Source organism: Notolepis coatsorum (genome assembly GCF_963971535.1).
Source record: "Notolepis coatsorum genome assembly, chromosome: 2".
NCBI classification, from domain to species: Eukaryota; Metazoa; Chordata; class Actinopteri; order Aulopiformes; family Paralepididae; genus Notolepis; species Notolepis coatsorum.
Window position 1 is genome coordinate 23296457 of NC_140166.1, and position 26304 is coordinate 23322760.

Here is a 26304-nt window from a genome sequence, read left to right on the forward strand (position 1 = left end):
CATGTTTTATGTTCATGTTGCAAATCTGGATAGTGGATAGTTCACAAGGAGAATATTCTTCTTCTATATAATTCTATGTGTCTGCCCAGGGAGGATCCTGATCACCTACTAGTGGAGAGGCTTTTCAGTCCTCCAGGTGCACGCAAAATAAGCAGGCTCGTTCGTGAAACGTCTTGTTCCTCTTTTACTGTGTGAAACCAGTGGAGAGAGTGTGCAGCCCTTTCCTAATAGTTCCTAGATAGATACAGTCAGATACGGACAGATGCGGTCAGATACGGATGGATACGGATGGATACGGTCGGATACAGTCAGATACACACAGATACAGTCAGATACACACAGATACGGTCAGATACGGACAGATGCGGTCAGATGCGGTCAGATGTGGTCAGATATGGTCAGATACAGTCAGATATAGTCAGGCACAGTCAGATACACACAGATACAGACCCTGAGCAGCGAGGTTGTAGCCGTAACCTTCTCCCCTTTACAGCCGTACTGTGTTTTTGGTTTCAGATCAACATGTTTGTGGAGGGTTTCCATGACGCCCTGCTGCTGTACGCCATCGCCCTGCATGAAGCCATGAGGAGTGGGCACAGCAAGAAGGACGGAGCGGAGATCACCCATCGCATGAGGAACAGGACATTCGAGGGTATATACATCTTAAACTGTTAACACTTCAAACCTTTATTTATTCTCGAAAGGACAATTGAGGTCACCCTCATTTTCAATGCAGTCGAGACTTACAGACATTTCAATGCATAATTTTTTTTTAAATATAATAATAAATATGAATGGGTCTCATTCCCGAACGAATTTACGACCAAAAATGTTGTCTTAGCCAGATTTCGGCCCATTTAAGACATATTAGGGCTGGGAGCGCGAGTCCCCAAATTTTCCTGAGATCAGATTTGATCGTGGCTGAGAGCAGATTTAAGACTGCTGAGGAGCAGTCTTATGATTGATTGACTAATAATTTTTTTTTAACTTGACAGACTGTGTTCTCATAGTGATTCCTTCACATCAACGCTACAGGCCTCATTGGAATTAATTACTTAATCATAATTAAAATAAATATGACAATATCTTTACGATAAGAAATTATGTTATTTGATGTCGGAAAAATAAATAATATGGATTCATCTGATCACAGGGCAGCTGCTTAACCATATCTGAACCAACTATTTTGGACAAATGTATAATTACTTTAATTACTCAGATATTCAAACACAATTATGCAATTATTGTGAAATGATTGAAAATAATAATTATTTAATGCCTTCTGTGGAATTTGTATTTCTTAATCTGTTTTAATGATTAATTATATACATTTGAAAGAATGCAGGTCAACATGCAATATATCCCATTGATTGGTATACAATGGGACAGACCTTTGTTTGATTGATTGATTGATTGATTGAAAACTTTATTAACAGATTGCAGAATGGGTACAATACAGTACAGCTCAATTACATACAATTGTTAAGGGGATGCAGACCAGAGAAAGACTTTCGTCTAGTTTACATCAGGGTCCCCCATTTTCAATTCATCATAACATATATGACATACACGACATACAGATAGACAGTACTGCTACATCTATACATTTATGACATACCAGATTTGCAAATACAGTACTGTTTGTGATACAAAAAGAGTCCAGAAACGAGAGTATATACATTTGACGTAGAAACTGTTGGAGGAGGTTGGGTAGGTGGGGGGGGGGGGACACTGTACAAGCAAAACTGTACATTGGAATATTGACAACCATACATGGTCATTTACTGTACATTGGAGGGGGTTGATATAGCTATAAACCTGCATTCCTTTGAATATATCATTAATCAATTAAACTTATATTGAAATACACTATATAGCCTATACACCAACACTGAAATGACAGTGGATAAATAAATAAATAAGAACTAAAGCTAATCGCATGGCAATAGACTGCATTAATATTCCATAACAAGTCTTGTGTGCGCCAGTATGGCCTACATGTCTAATGAACAATATAGGCTTAATATATTCTAGTTACTTGTTTCATTAGGATTTAGTAGATACTATATATGCTCTGCCTCTGCCCTACGTACAGTAGCGCAGAGCATATAGTATTTAAATCCTAATGCAACAAGTCATTAATGGAATAATAAGCCTATACTGCGTTCATTCATTACGCCGTAGGCATTAATGTAATAATAAGCCTATACTGCGTTCATTCATTACGCCGTAGCGGCCCGTAGGCTACAGTATACTGCGTGCGCGCACATGTGTGTGTGTGTGTGTGTGTGTGTGTGTGTGTGCGCGCGCGCGGTGCGGCAGGTGTACCACGAGCTGTATATGATGACAATACATTCATCTAATCTCATTTCGATGGGTCGCAATGGGTCGCTTCCGCATCCATTTCCACACACTGCGTCATTACTTTGCCTTATAAGGAGCTCTGGAGGCGTTGTTTTGTATGCAAATTACCTGAACGGGAACGCGCTTTCGAGTTTAAGACAGAATGCCATTATCCAAGCAGATATCAGATCATATAATTTGTGCGACCGTTTCAGCCACTTAAGACATATTACCAGCACGTTCAGGACTCAGAGTGAACTTGTCATTGATTCTGTCTCAGTGGTTCCAAGATAAGTCTTCCACAATAACTATTTGAAAAAAATTCGGGGATGAGACCCAATAACTCTATCTATATACCACTTTTCATACAGTCCAAAGTGCCCCACAGCAATTAGTATAAAATTAACATAGGCATAAAACCAGCATATACAGTAGTTGACAGAATAAAAAACAATGCATAAATTGCAGACATAAGCATAGGAATAAAAGACAATAAAAGTAGTGCAACGTAAACGTGCAGACATAAAACTAGGCATAAAATAAGTACAATAAGTAGAATGTTGCTCGAAGGCACGTGAACCCCCCCGAAACAGCCAGTCCCCCAAACACCCCACACATCAATTCCCACCACATCCCCATCCAATACACACACCCTGATAAAGCGTGCCATGACCGAAGGAAAACACAAACAGCCTGCGTGCCACTCACACCGCCAAGCACGTAGACGGGAATGCCACCCCCGCGGGCCGTGCCATCTTCCCCGGTCCCAGCGCCCTCGCCACCACGAGGAAACCAGCGAATCCCACGCCCCCACCCCCAAACTCCACAGAGGAAATTACACTTAACCTCTTCACGCATCACCCCCAAAACGGGGCCATTTTTCTTTTTCTTTTTGAGACTGCATACTTTTTTTGCAAAGCTTAGCTTTATACTTTATACTTATAGCACATGCACGAGCCTGGTCTTTTTTGAAAGGTAACATTCTAAAGCAAAAAAGTACAATCACTTTTAATGCTAATGAAATAGAGTAACATAGGTTTGAACTTGAGTTGAACTTGTGTACTCGCATTTCTCTTTAGTGGTTGCCAGATTCCTGTTTTCAAGTTCCAGCATGAGCTGGAAAACACTGCGGTTCCATAGCCTGAAGTCTTATGTAGTACAGGTCAAAACTTTATAAAAATCAATTCAAATATGTGTGCTTAACCTCTTAAGCCCGAAGCCTATTTTCTGAAAATCCGCCTAAAATACATACCTAAGTAAATTGAATATTGCTCCACTTCTTCTTGGTATCTAGGAACATCTATGGACCTCAGTGAATGTATTCCCAGTGTCAGAAATATTGTGTCTATTACTAGGCTTGTTTAAATTGTGATGAAACAAAGGAGAATATGAATTATCTTTGCATCTTTGACAGTGAATAACACCATGCTAATAATGACCAAACATTAAAAACTGTGTACAAAAAAATCTAAGGAAATTAATAAAGGGAAGATGATTAAACAGAAGGTTCTGTAGATACAGTACTGAATTCTCCCATCCGGACCAATGCAATTTGAAATATTATTATAGAATATAGAATAGCAGGCGTATAAATTACCGTATTATAGCCAATTCGCACATTTATATATATACATATATTATCTTTCAAATGGCCGAGTTCAATTTGGATTTAGTATCACCAGGCGTGCATAAGAAGTAAGCACAGATAATGAAATCTACTGTAATCTACTGTACTTTTTTATTTTCACCACGGTGCAACCGTTTTGAAAAGAATTTCAGATCTAATTGTTGCTGCATGCTAACAATAGGGAAGAGAAACTAACTGCGTTTCAATATTTGTCAATAACGTTAAGTTTTGTGGTATATTATCCCAAATAATAAGAGTTATAAAAAAAATGCATACAGAACTATGAACCTTGAACCCCATAGATCAGGGGTCGGCAATTAGGTTTGGCCACGGGCCAGATTTTCCCCAAGCCATTGCTTGGCGGGCCAGGATCAAAAACAATGGCTAATTTAATATAGTGAAAAAAGACAAATGTTTTTCTCTGGTCTGCATCCCCTTAACAATTGTGTGTATTGCGCCGTACTGTATTGTACCCATTCTGCAATCTGTTAAATAAAGTTTTCATTCATTCATTCATTCATGAACAGCAGATCTGCTGATGCAGATCACCGCGGCGCGTGATGAACAGATCAGAAGACAGAATGCATGAAAACACGACTCATCATACCTTGTTTGTTGTTAAGTCCTCCAAAATCCCTGCTAATGTTTGAAACATGTCACATATCCACTCGCCGCCCTCCAATTCCAGATTGGCGTTGAATGCAGCTACTTTATCTGCCAACTTGAACACAGTTGTCATCATTTCCTCGTTGTTGTTGTTGTTGTTGTTGTCGCCACATATTATGCAGAGAGGACGTCGACTCGGCACGCAAGAATCACCGACCTGTTGCGATAAACCCGTATTTTAAGTATGGCTCCTGTTTATTAAAAGAAGCGATATATTTCCCCGTTGCAAAGAAGCTATCCAAAGATGTTTGTTTTGTTTTTTTAACACATTTTGTTACTCGCTCCATCTCGAACGCGGAAGTGAAAGTGCGTTAGGGAAATATACACGCGGCCCGGTGGGACTATTCCATTGGTTCTTCCAGTCCACGTGACCATTTCTAGCATTTCAATTGGCTATAGTGACAGACATGCTTTTGATGACTACCGGTAGATAGATACAGCTTCACAATAAAAGACACCCTGGCGTCCCGAGTGAATATTTCCCGTGACGGGCCAGAAATGATTGCTGGCGGGCCAATGTCGGCCCGCGGGCCGCCTATTGCCGATCCCTGCCATAGATCCTTTCAGGAAGTGTAGTTTTGAAAAATTCCAACGCAGATCCAGAGCTATGGATGTCCGCTACAAAATGGCCACACAAAAAACTACAATTCCCATAATTCAAGGTTTTCCAAAATGGTCGCCTCTCGCAAAATAAACAGACATTTCGAGAAGGAAAATCTATCTAATAACACTTTAACCTATTCCTAAACTCACGTATGGTAGCACTTTATAATAACACCCTGTTATAATACATTTATTAGGTATTTGTAGATAATGAACTAATCATGAACAAACCATTTATATACATTCATAAATGATTATTAAATCATTTATAACTATATTTGTATACCATTTACAAAGTATTTATAACGCATTAGTGGATAATGAACTAATCATGAACAAACCATTTATATACATTCATAAATGATTATTAAATCATTTATAACTATATTTGTATAACATTTACAGATTAGTTATACATTATTTATAACTCATTATCAACATTGTTTGTACTTGATTTGTTCATCATAAAATAATGTTGTTTAATGTGTAGTAACACATTTGTAGATGCTTTGAAAAATGGATATGAAAAAACGACTATACTGTATCTCCATTTATTTTTCATGTTCAACAAATGATTTGTTAAGACATTCATAAAACATCTATAAATCATTTGCAGATGCTATCGTGGGGGCCAATCTAAAGTGAAGCCTATTCATCATTAACAAGTGTCTAATACAGTTAATTATTTGTTTACTTTTTCATCACATGTTACAAATGTTGTAGGCAGCTTTCGGATACACCCTTCTTTGTGACATCAACAGTGACAGAATTAGGACTAAAGATAAATGCAATTTTATTAACATATAAAATACATGTGCATGACATATAGTGTAACATATGTACCCTGGCCAGGTATTGAAGAGTATCTAGAGAGGAAGTCTCACGCATTCTCACGCATACATTTGTTCCTAATGTGTGCTCAGTGTGCTCAGTGATGATGACACGACACAAATAATTATTACTCTTGTGTGTCGTGTCGTCATCACATACATACTGAGCACTGAGCACACATTAGGAACAAATGTAACGTTAGCGGCCACCACATCTACACGAACGTCTACACAACATATAAGAGTTGTTTGTAGGTCGGAAATGATGGAATAGATTTACCAACAAAAAAAGGTGTTTAACCTACTCATACCTTATTAAAAGCGTGGGGCAGGAGCAGCGCGGATAACTTGGTTCTGTATCGTGCTTCCATTCAAACAGACGGCAACACACGTGACGTCAAGTCTCGCTCGTGTGAGACTTCCTCTCTAGATACTCTACCTGGCCAGGGTACTCCTGGGTCCTAGTGCCCCCCCACGTTACACTATATGTCATGCACATGTATTTTATATGTTAATACAATTGCATTTATCTTTAGTCCTAATTCTGTCACTGTTTGATGTCACAAAGAAGGGTGTATCCGAAAGCTGCCTACAACATTTGTAACATGTGATGAAAAAGTAAACAAATAATTAACTGTATTAGACACTTGTTAATGATGAATATGCTTCACTTTAGATTGGCCCCCACGATAGCATCTGCAAATGATTTATAGATGTTTTATGAATGTCTTAACAAATCATTTGTTGAACATGAAAAATAAATGGAGATACAGTATAGTCGTTTTTTCATATCCATTTTTCAAAGCATCTACAAATGTGTTACTACACATTCAAACAACATTATTTAATGATGAACAAAACAAGTACAAACAATGTTGATAATGAGTTATAAATAATGTATAACTAATCTGTAAATGTTATACAAATATAGTTATAAATGATTTAATAATCATTTATGAATGTATATAAATGGTTTGTTCATGATTAGTTCATTATCCACTAATGCGTTATAAATACTTTGTAAATGGTATACAAATAGTTATAAATGATTTAATAATCATTTATGAATGTATATAAATGGTTTGTTCATGATTAGTTCATTATCTACAAATACCTTATAAATGTATTATAACAGGGTGTTATTATAAAGTGCTACCAACGTGGTAATGATAATATACATTATAAATGCTGTTGTGACATGGTTATGATGTTTATACTTTTGTAGAACAATCTGGAGATATTGATTTATGACACAATGTCATTTGCGGTCCGCCGACGGACCCCCCCACGTGGGGCATCATTGGAAGCGGACACTTATTGGCTACAGCCGCTACAACACTGACTAATCATTAATCATTTTCGCCATCAGCTGTGATTGGTCAGTTCTCGAGCGTATAGTCAGATGTGATCATTTGACACGTGGCCTGTAAAAAGTCACCCGCCTAACATATCATCATGTAACTCGAGAACCGAGGCACGGAATTGGTCGAGTGAGGTGGCGTTCGAATGGAGGACATTTCACGTTTCGAACAGTATATTACATGATCGGCGAAAAATGCAGCCCTGAGCCGGTAGACGCTCGCAAAGTGCCGCGACGTGTGTGCGTCCCGCGCATGGGCATGACAGCCCGACGGCGGGCCCACGCATGCTAAGAGGTGCTATAGATAAGAATTGTATCTAGAGTAATCATATAAAATGTAAATAAAACACCCACAGAGCTTTTAGAAAGGTGCGGAATATTTGTTGCCTAATGAATTCATAATTTATTTTTAAATGGCACAACATTTGGTTATGCCAAGTTTCCTCACAGCTAGGGCAAACAAAACAGGGCTGCCACCTGGTGTTCTGGTGAACAACCGCTCTCATATAAGCCACGCAAATTCGCAAGTCAAAGTTGAACAAATTGGAACATTGACTGATTGAACACAGCGTGAATCACATTCATAACAGGAAGTGAACTTGGCTTGCATGCTCTTCCACTGACAAACTGTACATTGAAGGTGAAGAAATGTCCACGCTGGTGAGACCAAGAACTGTCTGGATCTGTTCTTCTGGATCTGAGTCACTGCTGCTGCCAACTGTCCCCTTAATGGGGTCACTGTGGTCAGTTGAGTTAAGCTCCCAGTGTTTCTGCGGCTATTTTAAAGTAAGCAGAGTTGTTATCAGTTATCGTAGGACAGGGAACAGATCCTGATGGCTCGAAATAGCAACACATGTGAATGGCTATGCTCCATTCACATGCTGTAGTGTTGCTGTATCAGTCAACCCTAAACCTAAAGGAGTAACAAGTTAACCCTAACTCTAACTCTAGAGTAAGAAGTTAACCCTAAGCCTAGAGGAGAATAATGCAAGTTAACCCTAACTCTAGGGTAAGAAGTCAGCCCTAACCCTAACTCTAGAGTAAGAAGTCAGCCCTAACCCTAACTCTAGAGCAAGAAGTCAGCCCTAACCCTAACTCTAGGGTAAGAAGTCAGCCCTAACCCTAACTCTAGGGTAAGAAGTCAGCCCTAACCCTAACTCTAGAGTAAGAAGTCAGCCCTAACCCTAACTCTAGAGTAAGAAGTCAGCCCTAACCCTAACTCTAGAGCAAGAAGTCAGCCCTAACCCTAACTCTAGGGTAAGAAGTCAGCCCTAACCCTAACTCTAGGGTAAGAAGTCAGCCCTAACCCTAACTCTAGAGTAAGAAGTCAGCCCTAACCCTAACTCTAGAGCAAGAAGTCAGCCCTAACCCTAACTCTAGGGTAAGAAGTCAGCCCTAACCCTAACTCTAGAGCAAGAAGTCAGCCCTAACTCTAACTCTAGAGCAAGAAGTCAGCCCTAACTCTAACTCTAGAGCAAGAAGTCAGCCCTAACCCTAACTCTAGGGTAAGAAGTCAGCCCTAACTCTAACTCTAGAGCAAGAAGTCAGCCCTAACTCTAACTCTAGGGTAAGAAGTCAGCCCTAACTCTAACTCTAGAGTAAGAAGTCAGCCCTAACCCTAACTCTAGGGTAAGAAGTCAGCCCTAACCCTAACTCTAGGGTAAGAAGTCAGCCCTAACCCTAACTCTAGAGTAAGAAGTCAGCCCTAACCCTAACTCTAGAGTAAGAAGTCAGCCCTAACCCTAACTCTAGAGTAAGAAGTCAGCCCTAACCCTAACTCTAGAGCAAGAAGTCAGCCCTAACCCTAACTCTAGGGTAAGAAGTCAGCCCTAACCCTAACTCTAGGGTAAGAAGTCAGCCCTAACTCTAACTCTAGGGTAAGAAGTCAGCCCTAACCCTAACTCTAGGGTAAGAAGTCAGCCCTAACCCTAACTCTAGGGTAAGAAGTCAGCCCTAACCCTAACTCTAGAGTAAGAAGTCAGCCCTAACCCTAACTCTAGAGTAAGAAGTCAGCCCTAACTCTAACTCTAGAGTAAGAAGTCAGCCCTAACCCTAACTCTAGAGTAAGAAGTCAGCCCTAACCCTAACTCTAGGGTAAGAAGTCAGCCCTAACCCTAACTCTAGGGTAAGAAGTCAGCCCTAACCCTAACTCTAGAGTAAGAAGTCAGCCCTAACCCTAACTCTAGAGCAAGAAGTCAGCCCTAACCCTAACTCTAGAGTAAGAAGTCAGCCCTAACCCTAACTCTAGAGTAAGAAGTCAGCCCTAACCCTAACTCTAGAGTAAGAAGTCAGCCCTAACCCTAACTCTAGGGTAAGAAGTCAGCCCTAACCCTAACTCTAGAGCAAGAAGTCAGCCCTAACCCTAACTCTAGAGTAAGAAGTCAGCCCTAACCCTAACTCTAGAGCAAGAAGTCAGCCCTAACCCTAACTCTAGAGTAAGAAGTCAGCCCTAACCCTAACTCTAGAGCAAGAAGTCAGCCCTAACCCTAACTCTAGAGCAAGAAGTCAGCCCTAACCCTAACTCTAGAGTAAGAAGTCAGCCCTAACCCTAACTCTAGAGCAAGAAGTCAGCCCTAACTCTAACTCTAGAGCAAGAAGTCAGCCCTAACCCTAACTCTAGAGCAAGAAGTCAGCCCTAACCCTAACTCTAGAGTAAGAAGTCAGCCCTAACCCTAACTCTAGAGCAAGAAGTCAGCCCTAACCCTAACTCTAGAGCAAGAAGTCAGCCCTAACCCTAACTCTAGAGTAAGAAGTCAGCCATAACCCTAACTCTAGAGCAAGAAGTCAGCCCTAACCCTAACTCTAGAGCAAGAAGTCAGCCCTAACCCTAACTCTAGAGTAAGAAGTCAGCCCTAACCCTAACTCTAGAGTAAGAAGTCAGCCCTAACCCTAACTCTAGGGTAAGAAGTCAGCCCTAACCCTAACTCTAGAGTAAGAAGTCAGCCCTAACCCTAACTCTAGGGTAAGAAGTCAGCCCTAACCCTAACTCTAGAGCAAGAAGTCAGCCCTAACCCTAACTCTAGGGTAAGAAGTCAGCCCTAACCCTAACTCTAGAGCAAGAAGTCAGCCCTAACCCTAACTCTAGAGTAAGAAGTCAGCCCTAACCCTAACTCTAGAGTAAGAAGTCAGCCCTAACTCTAACTCTAGGGTAAGAAGTCAGCCCTAACTCTAACTCTAGGGTAAGAAGTCAGCCCTAACCCTAACTCTAGGGTAAGAAGTCAGCCCTAACCCTAACTCTAGGGTAAGAAGTCAGCCCTAACCCTAACTCTAGAGTAAGAAGTCAGCCCTAACCCTAACTCTAGAGTAAGAAGTCAGCCCTAACTCTAACTCTAGAGTAAGAAGTCAGCCCTAACCCTAACTCTAGAGTAAGAAGTCAGCCCTAACCCTAACTCTAGGGTAAGAAGTCAGCCCTAACCCTAACTCTAGGGTAAGAAGTCAGCCCTAACCCTAACTCTAGAGTAAGAAGTCAGCCCTAACCCTAACTCTAGAGTAAGAAGTCAGCCCTAACCCTAACTCTAGAGCAAGAAGTCAGCCCTAACCCTAACTCTAGGGTAAGAAGTCAGCCCTAACCCTAACTCTAGAGTAAGAAGTCAGCCCTAACCCTAACTCTAGAGCAAGGAGTCAGCCCTAACCCTAACTCTAGGGTAAGAAGTCAGCCCTAACCCTAACTCTAGAGCAAGAAGTCAGCCCTAACTCTAACTCTAGAGCAAGAAGTCAGCCCTAACCCTAACTCTAGAGCAAGAAGTCAGCCCTAACCCTAACTCTAGAGTAAGAAGTCAACCCTAACTCTAGAGCAAGAAGTCAGCCCTAACCCTAACTCTAGAGCAAGAAGTCAGCCCTAACCCTAACTCTAGAGTAAGAAGTCAGCCCTAACCCTAACTCTAGAGCAAGAAGTCAGCCCTAACCCTAACTCTAGAGCAAGAAGTCAGCCCTAACCCTAACTCTAGAGTAAGAAGTCAGCCCTAACCCTAACTCTAGAGTAAGAAGTCAGCCCTAACCCTAACTCTAGGGTAAGAAGTCAGCCCTAACCCTAACTCTAGAGTAAGAAGTCAGCCCTAACCCTAACTCTAGGGTAAGAAGTCAGCCCTAACCCTAACTCTAGAGCAAGAAGTCAGCCCTAACCCTAACTCTAGGGTAAGAAGTCAGCCCTAACCCTAACTCTAGAGCAAGAAGTCAGCCCTAACCCTAACTCTAGAGTAAGAAGTCAGCCCTAACCCTAACTCTAGAGTAAGAAGTCAGCCCTAACTTTAACTCTAGAGTAAGAAGTCAGCCCTAACCCTAACTCTAGAGTAAGAAGTCAGCCCTAACTCTAACTCTAGAGTAAGAAGTCAGCCCTAACCCTAACTCTAGAGTAAGAAGTCAGCCCTAACCCTAACTCTAGAGCAAGAAGTCAGCCCTAACTCTAACTCTAGAGTAAGAAGTCAGCCCTAACCCTAACTCTAGAGCAAGAAGTCAGCCCTAACCCTAACTCTAGAGTAAGAAGTCAGCCCTAACCCTAACTCTAGAGTAAGAAGTCAGCCCTAACCCTAACTCTAGAGTAAGAAGTCAGCCCTAACCCTAACTCTAGAGTAAGAAGTCAGCCCTAACTCTAACTCTAGAGTAAGAAGTCAGCCCTAACCCTAACTCTAGAGTAAGAAGTCAGCCCTAACCCTAACTCTAGAGTTAGAGCCACAACACTGGTAAACAAACTACCCTCCCACTCAGGGCAGTATGGGGTAGAACACATAGTAGCATACTACATGAACCTAGGCGTCCACAAAGACGACTTCAAACTGGAAATAGTAACTACAGATGAGGTACTCAAAAAACTGAGCGCCCTCCAACCAAACAAGGCCACTGGCCATGACAACATCCCCTCCAAATTCCTCAGAGACTCAGCAGCAGCCATCACCCCAGTCATCACACACATAATAAACCTCTCCATAAAACAGGGACACGTCCCCAAGGACTTCAAAATTGCGAGAGTAACACCCCTGCACAAAAAGGGCAGCAAATTAGACCCGGGTAACTACCGCCCTGTTTCTATCCTTACATCCATCTCGAAAGTCATGGAAAAAATAGTATACGAACAGATCGAAAAGTACCTCGCGGAAAAAAATCTAATCTACGAATTCCAATCTGGCTTCAGAACATCCCACTCCACTGACACATGCCTTCTCTACTTGAACGACCACATCAAACAAGAGGTGGACGCGGGCAAATACTGCGGCATGGTCATGCTGGACCTACAAAAGGCCTTCGACACTGTCAATCACACCATTCTGATTGACAAGCTAAAAGCAATTGGTTTTGATAGTTTATCAGTGAGCTGGATACAATCCTACCTGGAGGGGAGGGAACAGATGGTGGAAGTAAACGGTACCCTATCCCCCCCCCTCACAGTGAGCTGTGGTGTTCCACAAGGAAGCATACTAGGACCGCTACTATTCCTAATTTATGCAAATGACATGTCGTCAGCTTGTGACTGCAACTTGTTCCTGTTTGCGGACGACTCAGCCCTGCTGGTCTCTGACAAGAACAAGTTACAGGTTGAAAAAGCCCTCAGCTCGGAACTAGGCAAAATCTGCATATGGCTCGCCGACAACAAACTATCATTACACATGGGCAAAACAGAGTCCATTCTCTTCGGTTCAAATAACAAACTCAGCAAGACCGACGGCTTCTCGGTTACAGTGGGTGACAATATTATCACAAGGAAAGATGAAATTACCTACCTGGGTTCCATCCTAGAGGCTAATCTTTCCTGTGACAAAATGGCATCCAATGTAATAAAAAAAGTCAACCAACGAACGCGATTCTTGTACCGGATCTCCTCTCTGGTAAACAAGAATACCCTGAAGACTCTAGCAGGAGCACTCATTCAAGGGTACTACGACTATGCTTGCACCTCATGGTACCAAAGCACCTCAAAGGCACTAAAAAACAAATTACAAACATCTCAAAACAAGCTAGTCAGACTACTACTTGACCTGACTCCTAGAACCCACCTCACCCCTGCCCACTTTGACAACCTAGGATGGCTTAGAGTAGACGACAGAGTACAGCAACTTGCAATGGGCCTGGTCTACAAGATACACTACGCGACCAAGGTACCCATGTACATGTCAAAATACTTCCCAAAGGTCAGTGAATACCACGATCACAACACCAGAGGGAGCTCCACAAATCATGTAAAACCCAGATTCGGCTCAAACAAGGGACTAAACACGTTTCGCAATTATGCCACATCAATGTGGAACGCCCTGCCTAAAGCTGTAAAGGAATGTGAATCACTACCCACCTTCAAAAACACTCTCAAAAAACACCTACGTGAGACTGCAATTCGAAACTGGCCCCTACAAATGTCCTAACCTAGTTGTACAGTAAATGACCAAGTAAGGCTTTGTCAACATTCCAATGTACAGTGTAAAATGTGTGTGTGTCCCCTACCCAACCCCCCCCCCCCCCCCCCCCCACCTCCAATGTACAGCCCTCACCCAACCCCACCCCACCAACCTCCTCCAATGTACAGTTTCTACGCCAAATGTATATACACTCCTTTTCTGGACACTTTTGTATCACAAACAGTACTGTATTTGCAAATCTGATATGTCATAAATGTATAGATGTAGCAGTACTGTCTATCTGTATGTCATGTATGTCATATATGTTATGATGAATTGAAATGGGGGACCCTGGTGGAAACAAGACGAAAGTCTTTCTCTGGTCTGCATCCCCTTAACAATTGTATGTATTGAGATGTACTGTACTGTACCCATTCTGCAATCTGTTAATAAACTTTTCAATCAATCAATCAATCAATCAATAAGAAGTCAGCCCTAACCCTAACTCTAGGGTAAGAAGTCAGCCCTAACCCTAACTCTAGAGCAAGAAGTCAGCCCTAACCCTAACTCTAGAGTAAGAAGTCAGCCCTAACCCTAACTCTAGAGCAAGAAGTCAGCCCTAACCCTAACTCTAGAGTAAGAAGTCAGCCCTAACCCTAACTCTAGAGCAAGAAGTCAGCCCTAACTCTAACTCTAGAGCAAGAAGTCAGCCCTAACCCTAACTCTAGAGCAAGAAGTCAGCCCTAACCCTAACTCTAGAGTAAGAAGTCAGCCCTAACCCTAACTCTAGAGTAAGAAGTCAGCCCTAACCCTAACTCTAGAGTAAGAAGTCAGCCCTAACCCTAACTCTAGAGTAAGAAGTCAGCCCTAACCCTAACTCTAGAGTAAGAAGTCAGCCCTAACCCTAACTCTAGAGTAAGAAGTCAGCCCTAACCCTAACTCTAGAGTAAGAAATCAGCCCTAACCCTAACTCTAGAGTAAGAAGTCAGCCCTAACCCTAACTCTAGAGCAAGAAGTCAGCCCTAACCCTAACTCTAGAGTAAGAAGTCAGCCCTAACCCTAACTCTAGAGTAAGAAGTCAGCCCTAACCCTAACTCTAGGGTAAGAAGTCAGCCCTAACCCTAACTCTAGAGCAAGAAGTCAGCCCTAACCCTAACTCTAGAGTAAGAAGTCAGCCCTAACCCTAACTCTAGAGTAAGAAGTCAGCCCTAACCCTAACTCTAGGGTAAGAAGTCAGCCCTAACCCTAACTCTAGAGTAAGAAGTCAGCCCTAACCCTAACTCTAGGGTAAGAAGTCAGCCCTAACCCTAACTCTAGAGTAAGAAGTCAGCCCTAACCCTAACTCTAGGGTAAGAAGTCAGCCCTAACCCTAACTCTAGAGTAAGAAGTCAGCCCTAACCCTAACTCTAGAGCAAGAAGTCAGCCCTAACCCTAACTCTAGAGCAAGAAGTCAGCCCTAACCCTAACTCTAGAGCAAGAAGTCAGCCCTAACCCTAACTCTAGAGCAAGAAGTCAGCCCTAACCCTAACTCTAGAGCAAGAAGTCAGCCCTAACCCTAACTCTAGGGTAAGAAGTCAGCCCTAACTCTAACTCTAGAGCAAGAAGTCAGCCCTAACCCTAACTCTAGAGTAAGAAGTCAGCCCTAACTCTAACTCTAGAGTAAGAAGTCAGCCCTAACCCTAACTCTAGAGCAAGAAGTCAGCCCTAACTCTAATCTAGAGTAAGAAGTCAGCCCTAACCCTAACTCTAGAGCAAGAAGTCAGCCCTAACCCTAACTCTAGAGTAAGAAGTCAGCCCTAACCCTAACTCTAGAGTAAGAAGTCAGCCCTAACCCTAACTCTAGAGTAAGAAGCCAGCCCTAACCCTAACTCTAGAGTAAGAAGTCAGCCCTAACTCTAACTCTAGAGTAAGAAGTCAGCCCTAACCCTAACTCTAGAGCAAGAAGTCAGCCCTAACCCTAACTCTAGAGTAAGAAGTCAGCCCTAACCCTAACTCTAGAGTAAGAAGTCAGCCCTAACCCTAACTCTAGAGTAAGAAGTCAGCCCTAACCCTAACTCTAGAGCAAGAAGTCAGCCCTAACCCTAACTCTAGAGTAAGAAGTCAGCCCTAACCCTAACTCTAGAGCAAGAAGTCAGCCCTAACCCTAACTCTAGAGCAAGAAGTCAGCCCTAACCCTAACTCTAGAGTAAGAAGTCAGCCCTAACCCTAACTCTAGAGTAAGAAGTCAGCCCTAACTCTAACTCTAGGGTAAGAAGTCAGCCCTAACCCTAACTCTAGAGTAAGAAGTCAGCCCTAACCCTAACTCTAGAGCAAGAAGTCAGCCCTAACCCTAACTCTAGAGTAAGAAGTCAGCCCTAACTCTAACTCTAGAGTAAGAAGTCAGCCCTAACCCTAACTCTAGAGTAAGAAGTCAGCCCTAACCCTAACTCTAGAGTAAGAAGTCAGCCCTAACCCTAACTCTAGGGTAAGAAGTCAGCCCTAACCCTAACTCTAGGGTAAGAAGTCAGCCCTAACTCTAACTCTAGAGCAAGAAGTCAGCCCTAACTCTAACTCTAGGGTAAGAAGTCAGCCCTAACCCTAACTCTAGAGTAAGAAGTCAGCCCTAACCCTAACTCTAGAGTAAGAAGTCAGCCCTAACCCTAACTCTAGAGTAAGAAGTCAGCCCTAACCCTAACTCTAGAGTAAGAAGTCAGCCCTAACCCTAACTCTAGAGCAAGAAGTCAGCCCTAACCCTAACTCTAGAGCAAGAAGTCAGCCCTAACCCTAACTCTAGAGTAAGAAGTCAGCCCTAACCCTAACTCTAGAGTAAGAAGTCAGCCCTAACCCTAACTCTAGAGCAAGAAGTCAGCCCTAACCCTAACTCTAGAGTAAGAAGTCAGCCCTAACCCTAACTCTAGAGTAAGAAGTCAGCCCTAACCCTAACTCTAGAGCAAGAAGTCAGCCCTAACCCTAACTCTAGAGCAAGAAGTCAGCCCTAACCCTAACTCTAGAGTAAGAAGTCAGCCCTAACCCTAACTCTAGAGTAAGAAGTCAGCCCTAACCCTAACTCTAGAGTAAGAAGTCAGCCCTAACCCTAACTCTAGAGTAAGAAGTCAGCCCTAACCCTAACTCTAGAGTAAGAAGTCAGCCCTAACCCTAACTCTAGAGTAAGAAGTCAGCCCTAACCCTAACTCTAGAGTAAGAAGTCAGCCCTAACCCTAACTCTAGAGCAAGAAGTCAGCCCTAACCCTAACTCTAGAGCAAGAAGTCAGCCCTAACTCTAACTCTAGAGCAAGAAGTCAGCCCTAACCCTAACTCTAGAGTAAGAAGTCAGCCCTAACCCTAACTCTAGAGCAAGAAGTCAGCCCTAACCCTAACTCTAGAGTAAGAAGTCAGCCCTAACCCTAACTCTAGGGTAAGAAGTCAGCCCTAACCCTAACTCTAGGGTAAGAAGTCAGCCCTAACCCTAACTCTAGAGTAAGAAGTCAGCCCTAACCCTAACTCTAGAGTAAGAAGTCAGCCCTAACCCTAACTCTAGAGCAAGAAGTCAGCCCTAACCCTAACTCTAGAGTAAGAAGTCAGCCCTAACCCTAACTCTAGAGCAAGAAGTCAGCCCTAACCCTAACTCTAGAGTAAGAAGTCAGCCCTAACCCTAACTCTAGAGTAAGAAGTCAGCCCTAACCCTAACTCTAGGGTAAGAAGTCAGCCCTAACTCTAACTCTAGAGTAAGAAGTCAGCCCTAACCCTAACTCTAGGGTAAGAAGTCAGCCCTAACCCTAACTCTAGAGTAAGAAGTCAGCCCTAACCCTAACTCTAGGGTAAGAAGTCAGCCCTAACTCTAACTCTAGAGCAAGAAGTCAGCCCTAACCCTAACTCTAGAGTAAGAAGTCAGCCCTAACCCTAACTCTAGGGTAAGAAGTCAGCCCTAACTCTAACTCTAGAGCAAGAAGTCAGCCCTAACTCTAACTCTAGAGCAAGAAGTCAGCCCTAACTCTAACTCTAGAGTAAGAAGTCAGCCCTAACCCTAACTCTAGAGTAAGAAGTCAGCCCTAACTCTAACTCTAGGGTAAGAAGTCAGCCCTAACTCTAACTCTAGAGCAAGAAGTCAGCCCTAACCCTAACTCTAGGGTAAGAAGTCAGCCCTAACCCTAACTCTAGAGCAAGAAGTCAGCCCTAACCCTAACTCTAGAGCAAGAAGTCAGCCCTAACTCTAACTCTAGAGCAAGAAGTCAGCCCTAACCCTAACTCTAGAGTAAGAAGTCAGCCCTAACCCTAACTCTAGAGTAAGAAGTCAGCCCTAACTCTAACTCTAGGGTAAGAAGTCAGCCCTAACCCTAACTCTAGAGTAAGAAGTCAGCCCTAACCCTAACTCTAGAGCAAGAAGTCAGCCCTAACCCTAACTCTAGAGTAAGAAGTCAGCCCTAACCCTAACTCTAGAGCAAGAAGTCAGCCCTAACCCTAACTCTAGAGTAAGAAGTCAGCCCTAACCCTAACTCTAGAGTAAGAAGTCAGCCCTAACCCTAACTCTAGAGTAAGAAGTCAGCCCTAACCCTAACTCTAGGGTAAGAAGTCAGCCCTAACCCTAACTCTAGAGCAAGAAGTCAGCCCTAACCCTAACTCTAGAGTAAGAAGTCAGCCCTAACCCTAACTCTAGAGTAAGAAGTCAGCCCTAACCCTAACTCTAGAGTAAGAAGTCAGCCCTAACCCTAACTCTAGGGTAAGAAGTCAGCCCTAACCCTAACTCTAGGGTAAGAAGTCAGCCCTAACCCTAACTCTAGAGTAAGAAGTCAGCCCTAACCCTAACTCTAGAGTAAGAAGTCAGCCCTAACTCTAACTCTAGAGTAAGAAGTCAGCCCTAACCCTAACTCTAGAGTAAGAAGTCAGCCCTAACCCTAACTCTAGAGCAAGAAGTCAGCCCTAACCCTAACTCTAGAGTAAGAAGTCAGCCCTAACCCTAACTCTAGAGCAAGAAGTCAGCCCTAACCCTAACTCTAGAGCAAGAAGTCAGCCCTAACCCTAACTCTAGAGTAAGAAGTCAGCCCTAACCCTAACTCTAGAGTAAGAAGTCAGCCCTAACCCTAACTCTAGAGTAAGAAGTCAGCCCTAACCCTAACTCTAGAGCAAGAAGTCAGCCCTAACCCTAACTCTAGAGTAAGAAGTCAGCCCTAACCCTAACTCTAGAGTAAGAAGTCAGCCCTAACCCTAACTCTAGGGTAAGAAGTCAGCCCTAACTCTAACTCTAGAGTAAGAAGTCAGCCCTAACCCTAACTCTAGGGTAAGAAGTCAGCCCTAACCCTAACTCTAGAGTAAGAAGTCATGACTAACCCTAACTCTAGAGTAAGAAGTCAGCCCTAACTCTAACTCTAGAGCAAGAAGTCAGCCCTAACCCTAACTCTAGAGTAAGAAGTCAGCCCTAACCCTAACTCTAGGGTAAGAAGTCAGCCCTAACTCTAACTCTAGAGCAAGAAGTCAGCCCTAACTCTAACTCTAGAGCAAGAAGTCAGCCCTAACTCTAACTCTAGAGTAAGAAGTCAGCCCTAACCCTAACTCTAGAGTAAGAAGTCAGCCCTAACTCTAACTCTAGGGTAAGAAGTCAGCCCTAACTCTAACTCTAGAGCAAGAAGTCAGCCCTAACCCTAACTCTAGGGTAAGAAGTCAGCCCTAACCCTAACTCTAGAGCAAGAAGTCAGCCCTAACCCTAACTCTAGAGCAAGAAGTCAGCCCTAACTCTAACTCTAGAGTAAGAAGTCAGCCCTAACCCTAACTCTAGAGCAAGAAGTCAGCCCTAACCCTAACTCTAGAGCAAGAAGTCAGCCCTAACTCTAACTCTAGAGTAAGAAGTCAGCCCTAACCCTAACTCTAGAGCAAGAAGTCAGCCCTAACCCTAACTCTAGAGCAAGAAGTCAGCCCTAACCCTAACTCTAGAGCAAGAAGTCAGCCCTAACTCTAACTCTAGAGTAAGAAGTCAGCCCTAACCCTAACTCTAGAGCAAGAAGTCAGCCCTAACCCTAACTCTAGAGTAAGAAGTCAGCCCTAACCCTAACTCTAGAGTAAGAAGTCAGCCCTAACTCTAACTCTAGAGTAAGAAGTCAGCCCTAACCCTAACTCTAGAGCAAGAAGTCAGCCCTAACCCTAACTCTAGAGCAAGAAGTCAGCCCTAACTCTAACTCTAGGGTAAGAAGTCAGCCCTAACCCTAACTCTAGAGTAAGAAGTCAGCCCTAACTCTAACTCTAGGGTAAGAAGTCAGCCCTAACCCTAACTCTAGAGCAAGAAGTCAGCCCTAACCCTAACTCTAGAGCAAGAAGTCAGCCCTAACCCTAACTCTAGAGTAAGAAGTCAGCCCTAACCCTAACTCTAGAGCAAGAAGTCAGCCCTAACCCTAACTCTAGAGCAAGAAGTCAGCCCTAACCCTAACTCTAGAGTAAGAAGTCAGCCCTAACCCTAACTCTAGAGTAAGAAGTCAGCCCTAACCCTAACTCTAGAGCAAGAAGTCAGCCCTAACCCTAACTCTAGAGCAAGAAGTCAGCCCTAACTCTAACTCTAGAGCAAGAAGTCAGCCCTAACCCTAACTCTAGAGTAAGAAGTCAGCCCTAACCCTAACTCTAGAGTAAGAAGTCAGCCCTAACCCTAACTCTAGGGTAAGAAGTCAGCCCTAACCCTAACTCTAGAGTAAGAAGTCAGCCCTAACTCTAAGTCAGCTCGGCAGGCCTCATTCACGGCCCTGCTGCAGACGGCTCAGGGGCTCGGGCTCCGGCTCGCAACGTGAAATAACAATGTTTTGTTCCTCAGGAATCGTCAAGAACGGGGTCGTATTTTCTTGTTAAAAGAAATAATATTTTAAGAATGCCAAGAATTTCAGAACGTAGACACTGGGATGAAATTTCAATTCTTGGCCCCCCAGCCAACACAAACCCTGGTATGGGGATGGGATTTCCTGTTATATTAGCTGAGACGGAATTTCTCCACACTCTCTCTCTCTCTCTCTCTCTCTCTCTCTCTCTCTCTCTCTCTCTCTCTCTCTCTCTCTCTCTCTCTCTCTCTCTCTCTCTCTCTCTCTCTCTCTCTCTCTCTGTTTTCTTTGGAATGTTCGGGCCTTGTAGCTAATTGATCCTCTGATTCTTTTGGTGGTGGTGGACAGGAATCGCCGGCCAGGTATCCATGGATGGAAACGGTGACAGAGATGGAGACTTCTCTTTGATGGCGATGACCAATCTTGAGGCGGGAACCTACGAGGTACGAGAAGAGCCTTTACGATATCAGCTCAGTAGCTGGAAAAGGTCCCCACAGTTGTGAAAGTCCTGCAGAGATATTTTCTGCAGTCATGGGAATAAAATAATCATGGTCATTGATGTAAAAAAGGTAAATGACAGGAGATTTAAGGCAAAGGTACTATAGGTCAGAGACACTCTGGCGGACCGGACCAGCACTTGCTATATTTTACACAATTTCAGCCTCTTGTCAAAGTAAAGCTTTCATGACGAGTTTCCAATGGTATGGCAGCTACTAAAATAAAGGTCCTTCATTCGTTTTTGCCCACAGAAAAACAGTCACGGACATTTGGGATGACGTTATAGAAAAGTTGTGGAAAAGTACGAGTGAGAATCACCAGAGGCCCCATATTATCACCATACTAGAGTCATATTGTAATATCACAATATTGCTATATATTATGATATTACGATATATTGCCATTTATTACCTTTTCTCAACTGCAATGATGTCCCCAAAGGAAAACAAAAATATTGCTGTATGGATATTTTCCCCCACCACTAACTTGAGGTGCTACGGTGCTGTATACGTCAGACTCAGTGTGCGCGTGCATCACCGGAGCAGAAACTAACATAATCCTGGTCAGAACAACGGGGCATACTACAATATAATTGCATTTGTTAGCCATGCTAGCGATCTAAACAATCAATCCATGCCAAAGCTAGATATGTAAAAGGTGAAAGACTCACACTCACAGCCATGCTGATTTGGCTAAATGACATCCAGCCGTTTTCATTTGAAACAACTTTTAGTCAGGGGAGTGCCATGGTTTCTCAATAGAGCTGATTGATTGATTGATTGAACATTTTATTAACAGATTGCAGAATGGGTACAATACACTACAGTACAGCTCAATACACACAATTGTTAAGGGGATGCAGACCAGAGAAAGACTTTCGTCTTGTTTACATCAGGGTCCCCCATTTTCAATTCATCATAACATATATGACATACATGACATACAGATAGACAGTACTGCGTCATATGCTTTTAGTGCAGCAGCTCGTGCAGGTCCGGGGCAACCTAGTCACATGACTCAGTTGGTATTGCTGATTGGCTCGAACACGGTATGTTTGTATACAGTGGACAGGTCTATTGTAGAACTGCGTCATAACGTGAAATGTCATCCATGTTTTTCAGGTGGTTGCCAACTATTTTGGTGTGAATGAAAGTTTCCAGGTGCTGCCGATGTTCAACACTGACCTGCTCACTCCGAGAGGAAGACACAAACCCCACGCAGAGATACCCGACAAATCATGTAAATTAACACCACTGGTCACACTAGGGCCATCCCCAAGCGTCCCCAGTAATTATCAGCGAATAATTCAAAGCTTCATTCTTCCTGCACACAAGAGATTTCACTGCGGCGCTTAAACGAGAGCCTTCTAGATGAGGTCTTCTAAACATTCTCATGACTATAATAAATGTCAAAATTAATGTTGGATTATTATTTCCCGATGAAGTATGATGATGTAGGTGACGTGTCAGTGTACCGTCTTCATCGGTTTCTATTTAAAATCTGACCGATGACCTGCACCCTTTTTCCAGTGTGCATTCGGGAACCAAATTGAATTCTAGAATTATAATTTCATAAGCTATGTGTTAGGAGTATGCTCGTTTTTGGAGCGATGACAAAACAAAGAAGAACAACATGGGTTGCCATGGCAGCCGTTGAAGCTTGGAAGCGTTTGGGTGTGTCCTAGGTCATAAGGTCACACATATACATGTGGTTGTAGCCTGTGTGCAAAATACCTGGTGGCTATTGGGGGGGGGGGGGACTCAGACCAATCACGCAAACGGCGACCTGTTTGGTGAGTCTTATACAAGTTCAAGTTTGTTTTTATTTGTTGCGTATAAAGTACATGTACATTACAGTGAACCCCTGAGAATGTGCTTCATACAGTAAAAGAAGTAAGAGGGATAAAGTCCCAACACAATATACAAACTAAAGTACAACCTAAGTTCAATGAAAGTACAATGAAGTAAAAATGCAGACAATGAGGTACACATTTAATTTTTTTAATTTATGCAAAATGTATGGATGTAGTGCAAATCTCTTTTTAATAAATAGATAAATATGGTGTAGTGTTAAAGTGTTTAAAGTGTCTAAAGTGAGTGTTAAGGTGAGTGTTTGTTTAAAGTGAGTGTGTGCATGTGGATGTGTGTGCAATGAGTGTAGATGGATGGGTTGATGTTGCATAGAGTCATTGAGCATCCTGATGGCCTGGGGATAGAAGCTCCGAGTCTCTCTGTTCTGGCCATGAGACTCCGGTAGCGCTTGCCTGACCGCAGCAGGCAAAAGAGGCAGTTGTTTGGGTGACTAGAGTCTTTGATTATTCTCTTAGCCTTGGCCCTGCAACGTCTGGTGTAAATGTCCTGGAGAGTGGGAAGCCCCCCTCCAACTGTGCGTTCGGCTGATGGAGCCACTCTCTGCAGTCTGCTGCGGTCGTGTGCGGTGCTATTCCCAAACCAGGAGGTGATGTTACCAGTCAGGATTCTCTCTATTGTGCATCAGTAGAAGTTCTTTAGGATCTTCTGACTCACTTTGAACTTCTGTAGGCGCCTAAGGAAGTAGAGGCGCTGCCATGCCTTCTTCACTACACTGCCTGTGTGTGGTCCATGTCAAGTCCTCGGATATGTGGACTCCGAGGTACACTGTTTACTCTCTCGACCGGTGCCCCGTAGATGCTGAGGGGGCTGTAGTCCCCCAACCTTCTAAAGTCCACAATCAGTTATTTGGTTTTTGCTGATGTTCAGGGAGAGGCTGTTCTCCCGGCACCACAGTGCCAGGTTCTCCACCTCTCCCAGGTAGGCCCTCTCTTTGTTTGCAGAGATCAGGCTCACCACAGCTGTGTCGTCAGCAAACGTAATGATTGTGTTGCTGTTGTGCTTTGCCACATAGTCATGCGTGTAAAGCGAGTAGAGGAGGGGGCACCTGTGTTGAGAGTGATGGATGAGGAGGTGCAGTTACCTGCTCTCACCACTTGTCAGTAAGTCCCAAGACCCACTGGCAGAGGTCGTACTTCCAGCCCAGGTCTCTGAGCTTGACGACGAGCTTGGAGGGGACTATGGTATAGAATGCTGATTCTGTAGTCAATAAACAGCATTCTCACATAGTTCCCCTGCCTCTTGTCCAGGTGTGATGCTGCCGTGTGCAGCAAATGGGCTATGGCGTCCTCCGTGGACCTGTTGGGGCGATATGCAAATTGCAGGGGGTCCAGGGTGTTGGGGAGGGAGGAACAGATGTAGCTCTTCACTAGCTCCTAAAAGCACTTCATGGCTATGGAGGTGAGATCTACAGGGTTATAGTCAGACTCAATACGCATATACAAGATTTCATGGATGCAAGCCAAGGCTATTAACTAGGCATGTTCTCCACTAGCCAGGGTTTAGCCGTGCTGTGGCCTGTCTGGCACACAGTGAGCGTCTCCATTGTCTTTAGAACCTTGTCAAACCTGGCTGAGACAGGGGCCACACCACCCATGGTGGCCTTAACAGAGACCACCAGGTATTCAATAGCAATATAAGAGGACACACCATATTTGTCTTTCTATATTCATATTTGTGAATAAATGTTTTGCAATTTGAATAATGAATTCTGGACATAGTAAGCTTTTTGTGACAAATAACCTTTGCTGTCGAGGCCTTCAGAGGGTCTCAAGTGTCAATCAAAGGGTCACTCTGAAGAAGACACTGTTGTGTTGAAACCGTATTAACACTTTAATCGCCGAAAACGCCGGAACTCGTCTTTCCTAGCCATGCTCATTCTGCCGAAGACGCCGTAACTCGTCTTTGATGTCAATATTTCAAAAATCTATCATCGAAATCATATTTCCTTTCCGGAGCCCTGAGACACACTGCTGATCTCCTCTCAACTTGCGTTTCAAGAGCGGCATCTGGTGGCCGATCGGCAGATAGCCAACCGGAAATTAACCTTTGAACCGGTAGTGCTCATCCATATGTGGTCCGGCCACTCGCTATCGTTAGAGAGACTCTGTCTTGATACAGTGAACATCGATCGGTGCAAATAACTCGAAAAAACAACATGATTTGGACGTATATACTATTATACAACCTGGAAATGGATCGGGCATTTCTACATCCCATAATAGAAAAAATTCTGTTCCACGCTCATCTGCCAGAGGCGCGAGGAAGCCACGGTAAGATTCAGCGTTATATTCTAACGTGTTCGATATAAACTGCTATGATGAACATATGACCCACTCTGGATGAATCATCTAACGCTGCCCACGGAATTATAAACGATCCCCCGCCCATCCGGTCATCATCAGATGATACGTAGAAACTTCTAGAAGCACATCCAGTTGAAATTTTGTATCTCGCACGGATTCCTACCAAACTGTATTTGATCATCAATATAATGCATTTAGGGCTATAAATCACGTTCTGAAGAAAGCTGCAGAAAACGATAAAAACATACTTATACTTTAGACCATATTTTAGTATGAATATGTGAATGAAAAAGTTTAACGTTGCTACACCCTGAACAATACATATAGGACATTGAATGGGCCATAATAATGGCAATTTAGCAATAGAATTTAAAAAGTTATAGCCCTGCAAAGAAGGGGAACTTCTCCATGTTAAATAGGGCTGGCGAGGGATGGTAAATTATGAATTTAACCCCGGCGATTAAAGTGTTAAATATGTTTCTAAAGATGATGTTCCAGTACCGTCCTTTATGATGACTATATGGTCCAAATCTGAGTAGCACCGGCCCTCATCTGAACAGGTTTAGTGTGTGAACTCTCTCAAGGTCAATCAATAATAATAATAATAATAATAATAATAATAATAATAATAATAATAATAATAATAATAATAATAATAATAATAATAATAATAATAATAATAATAATAATAATAATAATAATAATAATAATAATAATAATAATAATAATAATAATAATAATAATAATAATAATAATAATAATAATAATAATAATAATAATAATAATAATGATAATAAACTGTATTTGTATAGCGTCTTTCCAACAATTGCAGCCCAAAGTGCTTCACAGCAGTAAAATAGACATAAATGGACATAAAATAGAGACAATTAGCATAACATAGACAGAATAAAGCAGTGCAATAAAATTGCTCATTTACAATAATCATAGTGTGGATGTAATGAGTCTTAGTGGCAGAGTGCATTAAAGGGCTAAGGTGAAGAGGTACGTTTTTAGCTTTTAATAATAAAAAAAAGTCTAGAAAGTATTTAGTGAGCTAGCCTCCCTAATTTGTGACCCCTAATCGATACCCCCCTGTATTTTGCACCCTGG

At 42.8% G+C, this 26304-nt stretch overlaps 1 protein-coding gene across 1 annotated transcript in view; it reads left to right on the forward strand.

Moving 5' to 3' along the window:
• The window catches only part of npr3 (natriuretic peptide receptor 3), a 71264-nt gene that overhangs the window by 40456 nt on the left and 4504 nt on the right, over positions 1–26304 (forward strand). The window contains 3 exon segments of the mRNA XM_084308757.1: positions 517–652; positions 20871–20965; positions 22142–22259. Of these exon segments, the coding sequence (XP_084164883.1) occupies positions 517–652; positions 20871–20965; positions 22142–22259 (349 nt within the window).